The sequence below is a fragment of the Hemitrygon akajei genome, chromosome 6, assembly GCF_048418815.1.
Source record: "Hemitrygon akajei chromosome 6, sHemAka1.3, whole genome shotgun sequence".
Classification (NCBI taxonomy): Eukaryota; Metazoa; Chordata; class Chondrichthyes; order Myliobatiformes; family Dasyatidae; genus Hemitrygon; species Hemitrygon akajei.
In genome coordinates this window covers 135,974,652-135,994,841 of record NC_133129.1, presented here as the reverse complement: position 1 = coordinate 135,994,841, position 20,190 = coordinate 135,974,652, and the positions used below count along the sequence as shown (strand labels likewise).

The 20,190-nt window shown below is 42.0% G+C and overlaps 1 protein-coding gene across 10 annotated transcripts in view; it reads right to left on the bottom strand.

The window, feature by feature from the left end:
• myrf (myelin regulatory factor) overlaps nucleotides 1–20,190 on the bottom strand; it is a 266,399-nt gene that overhangs the window by 69,077 nt on the left and 177,132 nt on the right. For 6 of the 10 annotated variants that reach the window (XM_073049333.1, XM_073049337.1, XM_073049335.1 and 3 more), the window contains 2 exons: nucleotides 11,404–11,674; nucleotides 10,168–10,268 (listed from right to left, as the gene is read on the bottom strand). The exons of 1 other annotated variant lie outside the window; for it this stretch is intronic. In XM_073049333.1, coding sequence (XP_072905434.1) covers nucleotides 10,168–10,268; nucleotides 11,404–11,674 — 372 coding nt within the window. The remainder of the gene's footprint in view (nucleotides 1–10,167; nucleotides 10,269–11,403; nucleotides 11,675–20,190) is intronic. 3 more of the 10 variants (XM_073049334.1, XM_073049342.1, XM_073049343.1) reach the window with 1 other exon arrangement.

The window sequence follows — 20,190 nt, the reverse complement described above, 5'->3', positions numbered from 1 at the left end:
TTTCAGAAGGCATTTGATAAGGTCCCGCATAGGAGATTGGTGGGTAAAATCAAAGCTCAGGGCATCGGGGGGAAGGCATTGACATGGATAGAAAACTGGTTGGCAGATAGAAAGCAAAGGGTAGCGGTGAATGGGTGTTCCTCGGAATGGTAGGTGGTGACTAGTGGGGTGCCACAGGGCTCGGTATTGGGACCACAGCTGTTTACAATTTACGTCAACGATTTAGATGAAGGCATTGAGAATAACATCAGCAAATTTGCTGATGATACTAAGCTGGGTGGCAGTGTGACATGTGATGAGGATGTTAGGAGAATTCAGGGTGACTTGGATAGGCTGGGTGAGTGGGCAGATACTTGGCAGATGACGTTTAATGTGAATAAGTGTGAGGTTATCCACTTTGGGAATAAGAACAGGAAGGCAGATTATTATCTGAACGGTGTAGAGTTAGGTAAGGGAGAAATACAAAGAGATCTCGCAGTCCTTGTTCATCAGTCACTGAAGGTGAATGAGCGAGTGCAGCAGGCAGTGAAGAAGGCTAATGGAATGTTGGCCTTTATTACAAAGGGAATTGAGTACAAGAGCAAGGAAATCCTCTTGCATTTGTACAGAGCCCTGGTGAGACCACTCCTGGAGTATTGTGTACAGTTTTGGTCTCCAGGGTTAAGGAAGGACATCCTGGCTGTAGAGGAAGTGCAGCGTAGATTCACGAGGTTAATTCCTGGGATGTCTGGACTGTCTTACGCAGAGAGGTTAGAGAGACTGGCCTTGTACACGCTGGAATTAAGGAGATTTAGAGGGGATCTGATTGAAACATATAAGATTATTAAGGGATTGGACAAGATAGAGGCAGGAAATATGTTCCAGATGCTGGGAGAGTCCAGTACCAGAGGGCATGGTTTGAGAATAAGGGGTAGGTCATTTAGGACAGAGTTAAGGAAAAACTTCTTCTCCCAGAGAGTTGTGGGGGTCTGGAATGCACTGCCTCGGAAGGTAGTGGAGGCCAATTCTCTGGATGCTTTCAAGAAGGAGCTAGATAGGTATCTTATGGATAGGGGAATCAAGGGATATGGGGACAAGGCAGGAACCGGGTATTGATAGTAGATGATCAGCCATGATCTCAAAATGGCGGTGCAGGATCAAAGGGCCGAATGGTCTACTTCTGCACCTATTGTCTATTGTCTGTTATTTCCTATTATTTAGGGCAAAAAGAGTATACAGCAAGAGAAGCCACATACCCTCCCAACCACTAAAAGCAGAGGAAATTAGTTTAATAGGACGGTGACTTTATCATAGAGAGATAGGCCGTCAGGAAGTGTATTCCTAAACTGGATAACTACTATGTAAATTGTGATCGGTAGAATGTTGCTAAAAAGTGTTCGGAAGAAAAAAATTTGAAACATGTTATTGCAAGGGTTAAACAGGCAACACTGCCCGAATTAGCCTAGGATTAATGATGCCATGGTACACAAATACTACATAAACTTGGGAATGTTCAAAGAAATGCCTGAAGAGTCTGTAAGACATAGTAGCAGAATTAGACCATTTGGCCTAACGAGCCTGCTCTGCCATTTCACGATGGCTGATTTATTATCCCTCTTGAATACCATCACCTTCTACAAAGTGAAACCAACTAACCTACATGACAACGAAGTTTCATTCCCAGATGAATTCAATGCTTTCTATGCTCGCTTTGACTGTCAAAATATGGAGGCACCTTCACAAACTCCCATAGTCCCTAATGACCCTGTGATTTCAGTTTCTGAAGCTGATGTGAAAGATCCTTCAGGAGGGAGAACCCATAGAAAGCATTTGGCCCAGACAGGGTATCAGGCTGAGTATTGAAGGAAGTGTGCTAATTAACTGGCTGGAGTGTTCACTGTGATATTTAGCCTCTCACTTCAGCAGTCTGAGGTACCCACCAGCTTCAAGCAGGCTTCAGTTACACTGGCAGCTAAGAGGAATGTGATAACCTGCCTCAGTGGCTATTGTCCAGTAGCACTTACATCCACTGTAATGAAGTGCTTTGAGAGGTTGGTGATGAAACATACCAGCCTCTGCCTGAGAAGCGACTTGGATCCACTCCAATTTTCCTATTGTCACACCAGGTCAATAGCAGATGCCATTTCATTGGCTCTTCACTCAACCCTGGAATATCTGAACAGTGATGACAATGTATACATCTGGATGCTCTTCATTGACTACAGACTATCATCCCGTCAAAACTAATCAATAAGCTCCAAGACCTAGGCCTCCATACCTCCTTGTGCAACTGGATCCTCAATTTCCTCGCTTGTAGACCCTTGTCAGTATGGATTGGCAATGGCATCTCCTCAACAATCACCATCAGCACAGCTGCACCACAGGGCTGTGTGATTAGCCCCTGCTCCATTCACTTCATACTGTGAAGCTAAACACAGCTCCAATGCCTTATTTAAGTTTACTGATGACACCGATGTCTTTCACTGAATCAACGTTGGTGATGTATCGGAGTATAGATAGGAAACTGAAATTCTGGCTGGTGGCACAACACCAACCTCTCACTCAATATCAGCAGGACCAAGAAGCTGATTATTTACTTCAGGTAGAGGAAACCTGATGTCCATGAGCCAGTCCTCATCAGCGGATCAGAGGTGGAGAGGGTCAGCAACTTAAAATTCCTTGGTGTTATCATTTCTGAAGATCTGTCCTGGGTCCAGCATGCAAGTTCCACTACAAAATAAGCATGGTAATGCCTCTACTTTCTTAGAAGTTTGCAAAGATCTGGCATATCATCTGAAACTTTGACAAATACCTCTAGATGTGCAAGGGGAAGATTCTTGACTGGTTGCATCGTGGCCTGGTATGGAACCACTAATACCCAGTTCACTAGTACCCAGAAAAGGCTACAAAAGACCCAGTCATCACAGGTAAAGCCCTACCATCATTGAGCATATCTACATGGAATGTTGCTGCAGGAAAGCAGCATCCATCATCAAGGACCTCCACCACCCAGGCCATGCTGCCATCAGCAAGGAGGTACAGGAACTTTGGGCTACGCCACCAGGGTCAGGAACAGTTATTACCTCTCAACCATCAGGCTCTTGAACCAGAGGGGATAACTTCACTCATCCCAACACTGAGTAGTTCCCACAACCAATGGACTCATGTTCAAGGACTCTTTATTTCATGTTTTTAATATTTATAAGATATTTATCTATTATTATCTTTTTTTCTTTTCATTTTGTTTTTATTTTCTTTTTGCACTTGCACAGTTTGCTGTCTATTGCACATTGGTTGGTTGTATGCTTTGTTGTGTGTGGTGTATCATTGATTCTATTGCATTTCTTTGTACTTACTGTGAATGCCTGCAAGAAAATGAACCTCAGGATTGTATATGGTGACTTTTATGTACTTTGATAATAAATTTACTTCGAACTTTGAACCACATTGTCCTGCTTCTCCCCATAACCTTTGATGGCCTTACTAATCAAGAACCCACTAACTCTGCTTTATTGGGCTTGGCCTCCACAGCCAAACATGGCAAGAGGAATAGGAAGAATGATACACACAATGTGCTGGAGGAACTCAGCAGGTCAGGCAGCATCTATGGAAAAAAGTCCAGTCGACATTTCAGGCCAAAACCCTTCAGAGAAATGGGAAGAACAGCTGATCAGAAGAAATAATCAGAAGACTTTGATACTTAATTGCTCATTAGGGTAAAATTGTTTATATTTAGTGCCTTCTGCCATTTATAGATTTGAAACACTGTTGAACACTTATCTACTCATGGAATGTAGACTATCCTTCATTAACGTTATTTGGCCATGAGTAAGTGCTGGTGGGCCACCTTTTGGAACACCATTGTCTGTATGGTTAAGGTGCTCTGAACATGCTACTAAATATGGAATTTGCACATTTTGACCCAAAGACGGAGAAAGAATGTTACCAGTTGTTCAGGTCAAAGTGACTTGTGACCTGATGTGTTACATGGAGAGATGGTAATGCTCCCATGAACCTGTTGTCTTTATCCTTTGAGGCAGCAGAGGATGCAAATGTGCAGAATATTGTGCTGAAGAACCCTTGTTAGTCTTGCCGATGGGTTTTGGCCCGAAACATCGACTGTACCTTTTTCCATAGTTGCTGCTTGGCCTGCTGAGATCCTCCAGCATTTTGTATGTGTTGCTCGGATTTCCAGCATCTGCAGATTTTCTCTTGTTTGCTGTTAGTTGCACTGTTTGGATGATTTACATTGCAGACAGTGTGGCTATGGTACAGGAAGTACTCATGGATGACAAGCTGATCATGTGAACTATTTTGTTATGATTGATGTTGAGTCTGCTGAATGCTATACGAAAAAATATTCTGCAAGCTTAAAAACTCATTACAAAATATCCACTTGGAGTTGGGTGACACCAGGCACCATCTTGGTTCTGGATGTAAAAGACACAGGAACATGCATCAGATCTGTTAATGCAGCCAGAACATTTATTAGGCTGTTCCAGCCAACTCTCTGATCAGTGACAATTGCAAGGTTACTGGTTGTGGGAAGTTAGATGATGACAATAGAGTTTTAATCTAATAGGAGGTAGTTAGACTCTCTCTAGTTGGAGATGTTCACTGTTTGGTATGAGTTACCAGATGTTGTCCTAAATGTTACCCAGCTGTTGCTGTACATGGGTATGGACTGTTTCATTATAACCATATAACCATCACAATTACAGCATGGAAACAGGCCATCTTGGCCCTTCTAGTCTGTGCCGAATGCTTACTCTCACCTAGTTCCACTGTCCTGCACTCAGCCCATAACCCTCCATTCCTTTCCTGTCCATATACCTATCCAATTTTACTTTAAATGACAATATCGAACCTGCCTCTACCACTTCTACTGGAAGCTATTCCAACAGCTACCACTCTCTGAGTAAAGAAGTTCCCCCTCGTGTTACCCCTAAACTTTTGCCCCCTAACTCTCAACTCATGTCCTCTTGCTTGAATCTCCCCTACTCTCAATGGAAAAAGCCTATCCACATCAACTCTATCTATCCCCCTCATAATTTTAAATACCTCTATCAAGTCCCCCCTCAACCTTCTACGCTCCAAAGAATAAAGACCTAACTTGTTCAACCTTTCTCTGTAACTTAGGTGCTGAAACCCAGGTAACATTCTAGTAAATCTCCTCTGTACTCTCTCTATTTTGTTGACATCTTTCCTATAATTCAGTGACCAGAATTGTACACAATACTCCAAATTTGGCCTCACCAATGCCTTGTACAATTTTAACATTACATCCCAACTCCTATACTCAATGCTCTGATTTATAAAGGCCAGCATAACAAAAGCTTTCTTCACCACCCTATCCACATGAGATTCCACCTTCAGAGAACTATGCACCATTACTCCTAGATCACTCTGTTCTACTGCATTCCTCAATGTCCTACTATTTACCATGTATGTACTATTTTAATTAGTCCTACCAAAATGTAGCACCTCACACTTATCGGCATTAAACTCCATCTGCCATCTTTTGGCCCACTCTTCTAACTGGCCTAACTCTCTCTGCAAGCTTGGAAAATCTACTCCATTATCCACAACACCACCTATCTTAGTATCATCTGCATACTTACTAATCCAATTTACCACCCCATCATCCAGATCATTAATGTATATGACAAATAACATTGGACCCAGTCACCAGCCTCCAACCTGACAAACAGTTATCCACCACAACTCTCTGGCATCTCCCATCCAGCCACTGTTGAATTATCTGTAGAACTGCAAATGAAATAGTACATGCTACAGTTGATCATTGAAATTACTGACTGCCATTACATTGACTGCCTTGTCCAAATCTGGAACAAGACTCACCATCTGTACAGGAACTACTTTGCTGTACTTCCTTAAAGTATTACATTGCTGTTAAATGTTGCAGATTGCAAAGCTATCGAGGTCTTGTGTCTCTCACATCACAGAAGCTGCCGTGGGGACAAAAAAAAGACTCTGCCTCCCGGTTGACTTCTTGAACACTTGCTGACCCACAGCTGTCAAGCACTTTTACCCAAACCCAGCCATGTACAGAACATTACCAAAGACAGCAAGCCAGGGGGAATTTGCTGCTGGAATGATGAGTGAATCATTGTACACACAACAGTGAGAGAAACAGAGGAAGGATGCTGCTCTGGAATGGAGGAAGAAAAACAAATGGGTCTCTTGAGGAGCCTAAAGTGCTTCATCTGAGGAACTAATCCTAAAAAGAGGAATAGTTCTGGAATGTTTCTTTCACGTGGAATTCCGGCAGCCCCAAAGAACTGACAGGACATTGCCAGATACCCTGAAATATATCTCAAGGCTCCCCACCCAGCTATCTATTGCATGATAACATTTCAAAGGGATGGCAGAATTATTCCCATGGTATTTTCTAACAAAAGGTACTGAAAGATTCACAGTATTAAATGTTTGACTACAAAATAGTACATCTTTTAGAGCTGACCAGAGGTAGCAACAGAAGCTCTGATTCCAAAGGTACTCACCACCTTGTGGGCACAAAACATCAGCATTCAATAATAACACACAAAACATTTTCTGAATGTGCTTTGGCAGGTCTTTTTAGCACTGGTTTCATGATGGTAATTACTGGATTGGCTGATAGAGCTGGGGTGTGAGTTAGTTTGTTGAGAAAGGAGGGATGTTGCCTCAGTTCCATGAGCTACAAGATGCTGGTCCAGAAGCATGTATCAACTCCTGCCTGGGGAGTGACAAGGGTTCACTACCATTTGCCTACTTTCACTACAGGTCAACAACAGATACTTGCTCTCCGCTCAGCTCTGGAATAACTGGATAGCGAAGATGCATACATCAGGACGTTCTTCATCGACTCCAGCTCATCACTACCATCCACTCAAAACTAATCAATAAGCTCCAAGTCCTAGGCCTCAATACCTCTTTGTGCAACTGGATCCTCGATTTCCTCACTTGCAGACCCCAGTCAGTTTGGATTAGCAACAACATCTCCTTCTCAATCTCCATCAGCACAGGAGCACCACAAGGCTGTGTGCTTAGCACCTGCTCTACTCACTTTATACTTATGACTGTGAGTCTAAGCACAGCTCCAATGCCATATTTACATTTGCAGGTGACACCACTATTGTTGGCTGAATCAGCATATAGGAGGGAGCATGAAAATTTGGCTCAAATTTTTAAAGAAGGTCCCGGAGCCAGTTCTCATTATGAGATAGGAGAGGGTCAGTAACTTTAAATTCCTTGGCATTATCATATCAGAGGATCTGTTTTGGGCCCAGCATGTACAGAAAGTACCATTACAAAGGATGCATGACACCACCTCTATTTTGTTAGAAGCTCATGCAGATTCGGTGTCATCTAAAACTTTAACAAACTTCTTCTTCTTCAGCCACATCATCCCTGCGGGGGGGGGGGGGGGGGCAGCAGCCTGCCAGAATCCTCTGTCCTGGGCCATTCAGGTGGTGGTCCTGGATGATAGAAGATTGATCGACCCCGCAGCTTCCATATGGACTTTCAGCTTTCACCATCTGACTTCTAAACAAAGATCCTTTCTCTCCCTTTAGCACTGGGCTTCTACGGGATGGGGTTGCTAGCCCCACTCCCAGCCCTCCTCCTTTTGCAGCTGGGCTTGGGACAGTCCAAGGCAGAGTTTCATAGATGCACAGCAGAGAGTGTTCTGACTGGCTGCATCACAGCCTGGTATGGGAACACCAATGCCCAGGAATAGGAATGCTGACAGAAGGTTCTGGATACAAACCAGTCCACTATAGGAAAATTCCTCCCCTTCATTAGGCACATCTACAAGAAGAGCTGCCACACGAAAGCAGATTTCATCATCAAAGGACCTACACCATTCATGCCATGCTCTCTTCTTGCTACTGCCATTGGGAAGGAGGTACACCTCCTGGATCAGGAACAGCTATTACCCTTCAACCATCAGTCTCCTGAACCAGCATGGATAAGTTCACTCATCTCAACTCTGAACTGACTCCACAATCCATGGACTCACTTTTAAGGGCTCTACAACTCATCTTCTCAGTATTATTGATTTATTTGTTTGCTTTGCACAGATTGTCTTCTCTTGCACGTTGGTGGTTTGTCAGTCTTTGGGTGTAGTTCTTTTTTCATTCATTTTATTGTATTACTTTGTTCTACTGTGAATGCCTGCAAGAAAATGAATCTCAAGGCGACATGGTGACATGTACGCACTTTGATAAATTTACTTTGAACTTGAACTTGTGTTTTCTCCATAGCCTTAGTATTTTGATAAATATTCAAATTTTTATCCAATGCCCTTTTGAATGCCACAATTCAACCAGTATCAACAATAGCTTCAGACAATAAGCTCCAGATCACTGGTTTAGAATGATTTTCCATTGTGTCTCTCCGGATATCTGACAGTCAGTTCAAGTGCATTTTATCTGGTTCTTGACCCCTCCACTAATGGGCAGTTTTTCTCTACATATCCTACATAAAACTGTCAAAGCACAAGTTTATCAAATCTCCCCTCACTATTTTCTGCTGTAAGGAGCAAAAACCTCAGATTTTAAAAATGTGTATTTTTGTAAATGAATCCTGAAAGTGGGTGAAATTGGTCTGAATGGGACTGAAGGGAATTGTGTGTTCTAATAAAGTGAGAGTTTCGGAGCAGGATCTCTTTGGCAGCTTTACACAGGACCCATAAGATGCATTATCCTGTTTACCATGTCAAATTCACCATAAACAAGAGCATCCCAGAGAGGTATTCAGAGCTGATTATCAGCAAGGACAAGCCTGATATAAACTTGAAGAATTACCGTAGATTCCAGATTTTAAGCCGCTACTTTTTTCCCACATTTTGAACTGCTTTGAACTTTGCGGCCTTTAATACGGAGCGGCTAATGCATTTTTTTTTCATGCCGCCTCGTAAACATTTTGCCTCGTAACAGTAGACCAATAAAATTGATGAGTAGTTCACAGAGGTCCAATGAAATTGTACGATAAATCAAGCGCACTTTCACAATTAAATTATTGTAAATCAGTCATTTGTACACACCCTCATCAACATGGAAAACACTCGAAGAAAAGCATTGTGCTGCCTTTATGGCAGTTATTTAGTTTATAATATTTTCACTTAGTAATTCATTTTCTAGTTAAAGTTAGAAGAGTTTTAACTATATTTGTTTTCTGTACTACATCGCGGGATGCTATGACGTCACACCCGGTTTCGCCGCGTCTTGTGGGATACCAGTTTGCGATAAACGGAAAGGAGGGGGGGAGCGGCGGAGCCAAAACGCTGCTTTTAAGTTAAAGGCGATCAATAACTTTTCCTGGTAGGCTGCAGTATATATATTTTTTACCAGTCGTTAGGAGATATTGGAATGTTGTTCAGTAAAGAAGTATACGCAACGTATATTTAAAAGTAGCCGCGTTACGGGCACGGTTCGAAAAAAAGCATTTGCAATATGTATTTGTTTTTGTTACCATATGGATTTAATTAAAAGTTAAAAAATCCTCACGTGTAATATCTTTCTGTGTAAATATCTCATATTACAACGTGGGACACCTGCGGCCGAAAATCCGGTGCGGCCTAAAATCCGGTGCGGCCTTTACAAGTAAAAAATTGATTTTATTTCTAAAATTAGAGCCAGCGGCTTTTAATCAGGTGCGCTCTGTAGTCCGGAATCTACGGTAGCCTTGTCCAACATCTACATATACCCACCTCATCAGGGAACACTGGGTAAGAGTCATTGATGGAACTGGAGGGCACTTCCTAACCATGTGGAGCAAAAATAGAACTGGGAAGGGTCAATTGTAAACCTAACCACTGATCAACCAACTCTGCACAGGCTGAAATGCAAACAGAAAATGCTGGAAACACTCAGCAGGTCAGTCAGCATCTGTGGAAAAAGAGACAGTTAATGTTTCACGTCTAAGATCCTCTGTCAGAACTTGAAAAGAGAGAAAACAGGTTTGTTCACGTTACAGAAAAAGTGGGAACACATGGATAGGACCGAGGAAATATCTCTGATCAGAAGACTGCTCAGCTGATGCTTGTTCAGGAAACTTATCAACAAAACCACTGAAGTATCTCTGTGTCAGTGGCAAATCAATCCTCCTTCACTATCCTGGAAAGTAAAACAGTCTGAAGGAGCATGAAGTAGGTGCAGAAGAATTTAAATCAAATATTCCTACCTGGCTCCTGTTTAATCATTCCATTCAACATCTGAGTGTTTAAAGTGTTTGGCGGGGAGTCAGAATGTTTCCGTTTCTTGGCTGGATGCACAGGAATACCTCTGCAAAGATATGAGAAATTATGGAGGCCAGACTGAAGGAGAGATTGGGACCAAGGGAATTTGAAAGACAATCTTTATTCACGTCTTTCTATCTCATGGGTCCAGCTAATTTAGGCTGTTCGGTGACTGGTCATGGGTAGCTACCCAGACATTTGGGAATAATTCAGTACAAATTAGTCACAAATGGATGGGTTTTAACTACTTCAACTGGAGCAAAAATGCAAACAGAGTGGACATTTAGTGAACTGAGTGCTTCTACAAACAGACACATATCACACACTCACACAAACACACACATTCTCTCTCTCTCTCTCTCTTAACGTTGGGAACAAATTGATTCTGAATTCAGTCAATATCAGGAATCTAAAAGTACGAAGATTGAGTGATTGAAGAAAAGTATCTTTCACAGATGAAAGGATTGTATTAGAGCGACACACACAAAATGCTGGAGGAACTCAGCAGCTCAGGCAGCATCGATGAAAATGAATAAACACTCGATGTTTCGGGCCAAGACCCTTCTTTAGGACTGGAAAGGGAAGGGGAAGACACCAGAATAAAAAGTGGGGGGAGGGGAAGGAGGCCAGTTGGAAGGTGATAGGTGAAACCAAATGAGAGGGAAAGGTCAAGGGCTGGAGAAGTAGGAATCTGAAAGGAGGGGTAAGTGGACCCTAGGAAGGAGAAGGAGACCCAGGGGGAAGTGAGAGCAGGTGAGAAGAGTGGGGAATATAGGAAGAGTGGGAGATTTTTTTTACTGGAAGGAGAAATCATTATTCATGCCATCAGGTTGGAGGCTACCCAGATGAAGTACAAGGTTCTCCACCCTGAGGGTGGCCTCATCTTGGCACAAGGAGCCAGGGACTGACATGTCGGACTGGGAATGGGAATGGGAATTAAAATGTTTGGCCACTGGGAAGTTCCACTTGTGGCGGATGGAGTGGAGATGCTTGCTTGAGAGTGGTTCATTTGAACAGCAATGCTCTGAATGTATATAAACAAATCATGCAGTAAGAGACACACACACACACACACACACACACACACACACACACACACACACACACACACACACACACACACACACACACACACACACACACACACACACACACACACACACACATCTACTGCATCTTACTCTGATCCATGGTGCTGTAGAAGCTGATGAAGCATTTGTGACTGCTGGGCATGATGGAGCTCATTTGGTGATATTCCTGATACTGGATACTGGGACATCATTGGCTCAGGCTTCATGTACATCTCCCGCGGCACGTTGGAATAGTGTGGGTTGGGCGGCTGATGAGGGTGTGGTGGTTGCAGGTGTGTTTGTGCAGGGTGTTCCAGACGAGAAGAGGGTGCCATGTGACAGAGGTGCTCTGGTGTCATGGTGCGGAGCAGGTGGGACTCTGCTGGAAGAGAAAGGCAAGTTTAAATACATCGCAGACTGGGAAAATTGAGCAACTTCCCTTTATACCGTGTGTCAATCTGCAAACACCACTTGCATAGAACATAGAACAGTACAACACAGTATAGGCCCTTTTACCCACAATGCTATGCTGACCTTTTAAACTACTCCAAGATCAATCTAACTCCTCACTCCCATGTAGCTCTCTAATTTTCTTTCATCTGTATATCTCAGAATCTCTTAAATGTCCATAATATATCAGAATCTACCACCACCCATCGGCAACTCTGTCTAAAAATGTCTTTGGCTGTCTACTCCATCTACAGTATGTCTCTTATCATCTTGGATACCTCTATCAATTCACCTCTCATCCTTCTTCTCTACAAAGTGAAGACCATAAGACATAGGACTAGAATTAGGCTATTTGGCCCATTGAGTCTGTTCCATCATTCCAGAGTGGCTGACTTATTATCTCTCTCAACACTGTTCTCCTGCCTTCTCTCTGTGACCTTTGATTCCCTTACTAATCAAGAACCTATCTATTGTGTTATTTAATATTTCAGTAATATTGTAAATGTATTGTTTGATTAAGCATTCTTGGTTGTTTAGGTAAAAGTATGAAAATGGCATATATTATTACGCTGCCACGTCATATGTGTGTATATGGAATATGTATACAGAACAAATTGATGAGCAGTACGTTGAGAAGCGAGTGCCAGTTTTGCAGAGTATATTGGGTTTAAAGGCATATAGTTCGCTTTGAAGCTTGACTGCTCCAGACAAAACAGCCAAATTTAGTTTTGCAGGTATCGTGAAAGTAATGCGGAAACATTTAGAACCTAAACCATTGTTGATTGCAGAATGCTTTAGGTTTCGTAAGTGGAATCCATTTCAGCACATGTTGCTGAATTGAAGACATTGTCTGAGTATTGTCAGTTCAATAGTGGGCTTAATGATGTACTGTCAGATCGTCTCGTTTGTGGAATCTTACAAGAAACATTCAAAAATAGCTCCTAACTGAAACCAATTTACATTTAAAAGAGCAGATGAAACAGTAGTGTCAATGGAAACAGCAGACAGACACTCAGCTGAGACACAGTCAGCAGTGAAGGTGAGGATGAACAAAATTGTAGCATCAAAACAGAAATCAGCCTGGCTGAACAAATTGTGTTACGATTGTGGAAGGGGTTCACATACCAATGCAGGTTTAAAGGTGAAATTTGCAGAAAGTGCAACAATGTAGAACAAAAAACATGTTAGGCAGACAAAAATAATTGAACTGGATAGAGAAAAAAAGATGAAAAGTCAATAGAGAGTTTCAAAAAAAATGAGCAGTTGATAATGATGCAAATGACAAAGGATTGAGTAGCTTTGAGATTTACAATGTGAAAACTAACAATAGACAAGTAATATGGGTTACCCCAGAATTGAACAGTAAATTAATTAAAATGGAATTAGATACTGGATTGGCTGCTTCAGTCATTCCACAAAATAAGTCTGAATGGCATTTCAAAGACTCTAAACTGAAGCCTGCAGATATCCAGCAAAGAATTTATACTGGAGAAAAGGTCATTCCTGTATGAATGACAATCACATCAGTGAAATAGAACAACCATCAAGCCACATTGGGCTTGTATGTGGTGAAAACAGGAGGCCAACATTATGGGGTCCTGATTAGCCGAGACAACTACAACTTCATTGGAAATCCATTCATCACTTGCATGCCACATCCCCGCAACAGAATCAACTGAAAGCGAATTAAGAAAGTTACTGGATGATGTCACAGCAGTGTTCAAGGATGGCATTGGAAAACAGAAACAGATCAAGGGTAAAATAGTGCTAAATGAAAATGCTACACCCAAGTTTTGCAAAGCCCGTCTAGCTCCTTATACCATCTGTGATAAAGTAGCCAGTGAGTTGGATTGCAGAGAGGTCTGAGCTTGAGTGGCACCCATGGGTAAGGCCAGTGGTCCTAGTAGCCAAGAAGCTTGGGTCTGTCAGCATCTGCGGTGATGTTAAGATCATCATCAACCCAGTACTGAAAGTATATCAATATCCAGTGCCATGGAAGTCCACAGCGGGGTTATTCCCTTCTGCCGCCTGGGTGGGATGACGAGTCTATCGGGACCCTGAGGACTTGTGGAAACCATGTGGTGGTTTCTTTCCAACTTATAGTCTTTTAACATCTTTGGACTATTTTTACTGTGCCCATGGTCTGTTTTTTTTTAATCAATTATGCTATTGTTTGCACTGTTGTAACTATGTGGTTTTGTGCAGGTCTTGTAGCTTTAGTTTTTGGTCTTGTTTTGTCTGGTGGATTTGGAGCTCCTTTCCAGGGAACGCGCTAAGATGGTAGCACGATATTAATATGCAGCAGCCTCTCCGGACTCTGGATTGGGGATTGCCAAATGTTATGTGGAATTTCTGGTGTAGTCTGTTTTGTCATGTGCTTTTGTGATATCATTCTGGAGGAACGTTGTCTCATTTTTTAACTGCATTGTATTTGTGGTTTCTAAATGACAATAAACTGAATCCTCTACCCAGGGTAGAGCATATCTTTGCAAACCTTTTTGGAAGAAAACACTTCAGCAAAGTGGGCAGATGAGGCCTATCTACAAATGGAGATGGAAGAAAAGTCCAAAGTTCTTCTAAGCAAAAGCACTCACAAAGGGCTTTATTGCTATAATAGGCATCTGCTCCTGCACTTTGGCACTCAGTGTTACCTGGTTGACATGTTTGGTACCGGTAAGGATGACAAGGAACAACTCCAAAATCTGAAGACAGTGTTAAGAAGATTTAGGATTTGTCAATTACTACAACAGGTTCTTGGCAAATCTGGCTATTGTGTTCCACCCCTTAAACTCTACTACAGATCGGGATGAAATAGCAATGGAGAAGCAGTGTGAGTTGGTTTTCCAAAAAGAAAGGAAATGGTGATGTCAGACACTGTACTCACAAATTATGAACCATATTGTCCATAAAGCTTGCCTGGAATTGTTCGGGATGCCAACACATCCAGATATCCAGAGCAATCAGAACCACTCACTTCCTGTAGTCAGATTTAACTTCTACAACCATGGAGGAAGCCCCAGAACTTGAGATTGTTTCACAGGCCCCAGAACCTGAGATTGTTTCACTGGTCCCAGAACCTGAGATTGTTTCACAGGCCCCAGAACCTGAGATTGTTTCACAGGTCCCAGAACCTGAGATTGTTTCACTGGTCCCAGAACCTGAGATTGTTTCACAGGTCCCAGAACCTGAGATTGTTTCACTGGTCCCAGAACCTGAGATTGTTTCACAGGTCCCAGAACCTGAGATTGTTTCACAGGTCCCAGAACCTGAGATTGTTTCACAGGTCCCAGAACCTGAGATTGTTTACTAATTGCTTGATTAAAATGCAGTAGTTCGAAGGTTGTACTGAGCCATACATAGACAAGCTAGTATGAAGCTGAGAGAGACCAAGGATGGACAGATCATAAACAGCCAAACACATGTACTGATAATCACAACCAAGCTCAATCCTTTGCACAGCTGACATCTCCAGACATACAGTATACCATTCAAGTCTTAACCCAGATAGCAAGTTCAATCTGACTTTGATTTCTAGAGCAGGACACTAGAGGACATCTTTGAACTAGTTTAAGATTAACCCACCAACATATATCTGAAGGTATTCACAGTAGTGTTTCTCTGGGTAACATAGGTGTGAGAACATTAGAGAAAAATATCCCAAGTATCGAAAAGTGCATTCAGCTCATCTTTTTGAAGGCACTGATTGCCTGTACAGATGCCACAGCGTTATAATCCTAAATAAATAACCCTCAAATATTGAACAAATATTTGAATATTAGGCTAAGGGTAGTGATTGTGCAAATGTCCTTTGAAAATGTAACAAGCCAAGGTGTATAAAGAGGAAACAGAGGATGTGGTGTTGAATTTCCAGGAGGCATTTGATAAGGTGCCACATAAAAGGATATTGCACAAGATAACCATGGATGAGATTGGGTAATATGCACAGGGAGTGGTTAAATGGTAGAAAATAGAGTTGGGATAAGTGGATCATTTTTGGATTGGCAATTTATAACTACTGTTCTACAACAGGGATCAGTGCTGGGCTTCCATATTTAAATATGATAACCATTCTGATAACCAATCCATAGCCAATCATAACCAATCCATTCTGATAACCTATATGAAGGGTGGGTTACAACTTAGTGGAGAAAAAACTGGTAGACGGAATATGATATGGGAATATGTGATATTCATGTTGGAAAGATGTAAATTATTATTTAAATAGAATTACACTACAAAGTGGTGCAATATATGAAAGACACAAGTTAGCATGCAGGTACAGTGAGTAATTAAAGAGGCTGGCAGGTAAGTTTTGACACTGCTTGAAAGGTTGCTGCTGAGATGTGCTGGCTACAGTAAATTATTCCATATTGTAAATGGCAAAATAACCATAGCAGACTCAACAGATGTATCAGGGAAGATAATTTTGCAAGGCCATGATGCAATAAGAAGAGGAGGAACGGGACTGATGGAATTGCTTTCCTTAGTATTGGCAAAGGCCTGATGGGCCAAATGGCCTTCTTCTCTGTCATAGTTTCTTTTCAGAGAAGTTCCTTCACTCAGTGCTATGACACTTTAGAAGCCTGAAATCCAACATTACCAGGTTCAAGAACAGGTACTTCCCTTCAATTATGTCAGTCTTGAACCATCCAGCACAAACCTAATCACTAGAGTTTAGCAAAGCTATGACCACTTTGCACAAAAATGGACTTAGTCTTTTTTGTTGAAATTGTGTTCTTTCTTGTAAAAATTATGCTTAATATAAACTTAGTTCATGTTTTTTCCCCCTGTAAATGCTAATTATGTGCTTATGGTGCTGCTGCAAGTAAGTTTTTCACTGTAACTGTGCATATGACAATAAACTCAACTTTGAAACTCTCTGCTCCAGAATGGTTTGAACTACAAGGGAGTGAATGGGTATGGGAAGAGACTGTGAAGTGACTCTGGGGTCAGGACATATTGATCATGGTCTTATTGAGCAGCAGAACAGTTTTGATTGACTGAATACTCTATTCCTATTTCTGTTTCTTACATTCTATGTAAATCACATGAAGCTCATTATCTGGCATTTGCAAACAGACATCTTTGTAGCAAGGACGCTGGCCACCAGTGATACAGACAGCAACCTGCCCCCACCCCACACACCAGCAGCTCAATTACTATTGCAGGCTGAGACCCGGTCAAGCTTCTCCCCAGTTAGGAGAGTTGGAGGTTAGACTCCTTTACCGTATCTAGTACTGTATGTTGCAGAAAGCTTGAGCCAATTTATAAATTTTTCAACGTCCAACAGCCTGATGTTGACTTTGAAGAACTATCTTGGCAAAAATCACTATTTCCAATTTGACTGTATTGAAGCTGCGAATAAAGAGGTAATCATGGGGATTCAAAAATGTACTGTGGTAGTATCTCTGTCTTGAGGCCGTGTGCTGAAATCTGAAGCAGAGCCGCTACAAGGGTTCTTTTCTCGAGGCACATTATATTTTACCTCTCAGTCTGACCCTCACCCAACTTACTGCTGAAGGTGCTGATTCACAGTCAGGAACATCTCATTATAAACTATTAAACAATGACAGGCAACTCAGTCACGAAGGCCTCTACAGCCCTTTAAATATATACACTTCTGCTTAGAGGATCTCACTTAAATTCCCTCATCCATTCATCCATGCCCACTAATCTCCCTCCCAGCACTTACCCCTTGAAGTGGCCATAGTACTGCATCTGCCTATTCACCTCCTCCCTCACCTCCATTCAGGGCCCCAAACAGTCCTTCCAGGTGAGGCAACACTTCACCTGAAAATCTGCTCGGGTCATCTTTTGTGTCCGGTGCTCCTGATGTGACCTCCTCGACGTCTGTGAGACCCGTTGTAAATTGGGGGACCGCGTTGTTGAGCATCTCTGTTCCATCCACCAAAAGTGGAAATTCCCAGTGGCCAAACATTTTAATTCTGATTTCCATTCCCATTCTGACATGTCAGTCCATGGTCTCCTCTTGTGCCATGATCAGGGTGGAGGAGCAACACCTTATATTCCATCTGGGTAGTCTCCAACCTGATGGCATGAATATCAATTTCTTCCGGTAATAAAAATTCCCTCCCTCTCCCTTCTTTTTCTATTCCCCATTCTGGCCTCCTACCTCTTCTCACCTCCTTCCCTTTCTCCTATGGTCCTCTCTCCTCTCCTATCAGATTCCTTCCTCTCCAGCCTTTTACCTTTCCTACCCACCTGGCTTCACCTATCACCTTCTAGCCATCCCTTCCTCCCACCTTTTTATTCTGTTGTCTTCTCTCTTTCTTTCCGGTCATGAAGAAGGGTCTCAGCTCGAAACATGGCTGCTTTTTCATTTCCATAGATGCTGCCTGACCTGCTGAGTTCCTCCAGCATTTATACATCTTGTTTCAATTGTATCATAAGACCATTCCATATTCTAAGGCCTAGCTAATGAAGGTAAGAATCCTGTATGCCTCTTTAACCACTTTATTTACCTGGTTGCTACCTTCAAAGATCCTTGACATGTACACCAAGGTCCCTATGTTCTTCAGGAATTCCGTGAGTGCTACCACTCACCACGTATATATCTGAAACTTATTTATCCTCCTAAATGCACCACTTCACATTTTCAGTACTCAATTTCATCCGCCATTTCTCTGCCCTTCGTCCTCTGACTTTGTGTCAGGAATACCTCCAATAATAAGATATATAAGCAACACTACAATCTACTCCAGAAGTCTACATCTGAGGCAAGTATGATAAATGTAATTTTGACTATAATACGAAAACATGACAGAGACGTTTGAAGTTCAAGAAGGCACTACAACAATAGAAATTCTATGTAAGGAATATGTATTTTTGTGTGTGTGTCAGAATTCGTGTATCTGTACACAGCTTGAAGAGCCTGAGATTTCTGTAAAGCTGTTGAATCTACATCCCAAAGAAATGTATTGAAAGTCAGCTAACCCATACGTCTCCAGGCTCAACTCATATCCAAAAACTATCCAAATTGAGGCATCCTTAAAAATCTTAAACTATAAAAAATTGTTAAATAAACAAGAAACACTTATTGGAAAATATTGAAAATCAATTAAATAAATTTAAATTAACTCATAGTATCAATTGCCTCTTCCATTTGCAATTTCTCCTGTGCACTGAAATACATGAAGTAGTTAAACAATGCATCAGGATTAACCGAGCAAAATCATCTGCTCTCTGCAAGAGATGGTAAAGACATGATTAATGATCTTTCAAGAATCGCTAGATTTTGGAATGGTTTCGGAGGACTGGAAAATTGCAAATGAGACAGAAGAACGGAAGTTATAGGACAGTTAGCCTGAATTCAGTGGTTAGGAAGATATTGGAGTCCATTATCAAGGATGAAGTTTCAGAATATTTGGAAGCACATGGTAAACTAGACCAAAGTTTGCATGTTTTCCTTAAGGGACAATCTTGCCTGACAAATCTGTTGGAATTCTTCGAGGAAATTATAGGTAGGATAGTTAGAGGGGAGACTGTGGATGTTGTTTACTTGCATTTTCAGAAAACCTTTGACAAGATGCCACACATGAGGCTGCTTAACAAGAGCCCATAAGTATCACAGGGAAGATGTTAGCACGGGTAGAAGATTGGCTCTCTGGCAGGAGGAATGGAGTGGGAATAAAAGGGGGACTTTCAGGTTGGCTGCCTTTCAGTGTTGTTCCGTGGGGAATGGTGTTGGGACTGCAACCTTTCGTGTTATTTCTCAATAATTTGGACGATGTAATTGATGACTTTGTGCCAACTTTCCAGACGATATGAAGATAGGTGGAGGGCTAGGTAGTGTTGAAGAAGCAGGGTGTCTGCAGAAGAATCTTCAGATTAGGAGAATGGGCAAGGAGGTGGCAGATGAAATATTGTAGGGAAGTGTACGGTTATGTACCTTGGTAGAAGGAATAAAGGCATAGACTATTTCCAAACTGGGAGAAACTTCTCCCCGTTTGATGGCTCTGGGCTTGTACTTGCTGGAGTTTAAAATAATGAGGGGGATCTCATCAAAATCTATTGAATATTGAAAAGTCTACATAGAGTGGATGTGGAGAGAATGTTTCCTCTAGTGGATGAGTCTAGGATCAGAGCGCACAGGCTCAGAATAGAGGATGTCTATTTAGAATAAGAATGAGGAGGAATTTCTTTAGCCAGAGGGTGGTGAATCTGTGGAATTCATTACTGTGGCCAAGTCACTGAGCATATTTAAAGCAGAGGCTCTTGATTAGTCAGGGCATCAAACATCACAAGGCAAAGGCAGGAGAATGGGCTTGAAAGGGAAAAAAAATCAGCCGTGATGGAATGGCGGAGCAGGCTTAATGGGCTGAATGGCCTAATTGTAGTCCTGCGTCTTATGCTGTTCTGGACTCCAACCAATGTCGGAGCACAGTGGTGTTGATAGATAGATAGATAGATAGATAGATACTTTATTCA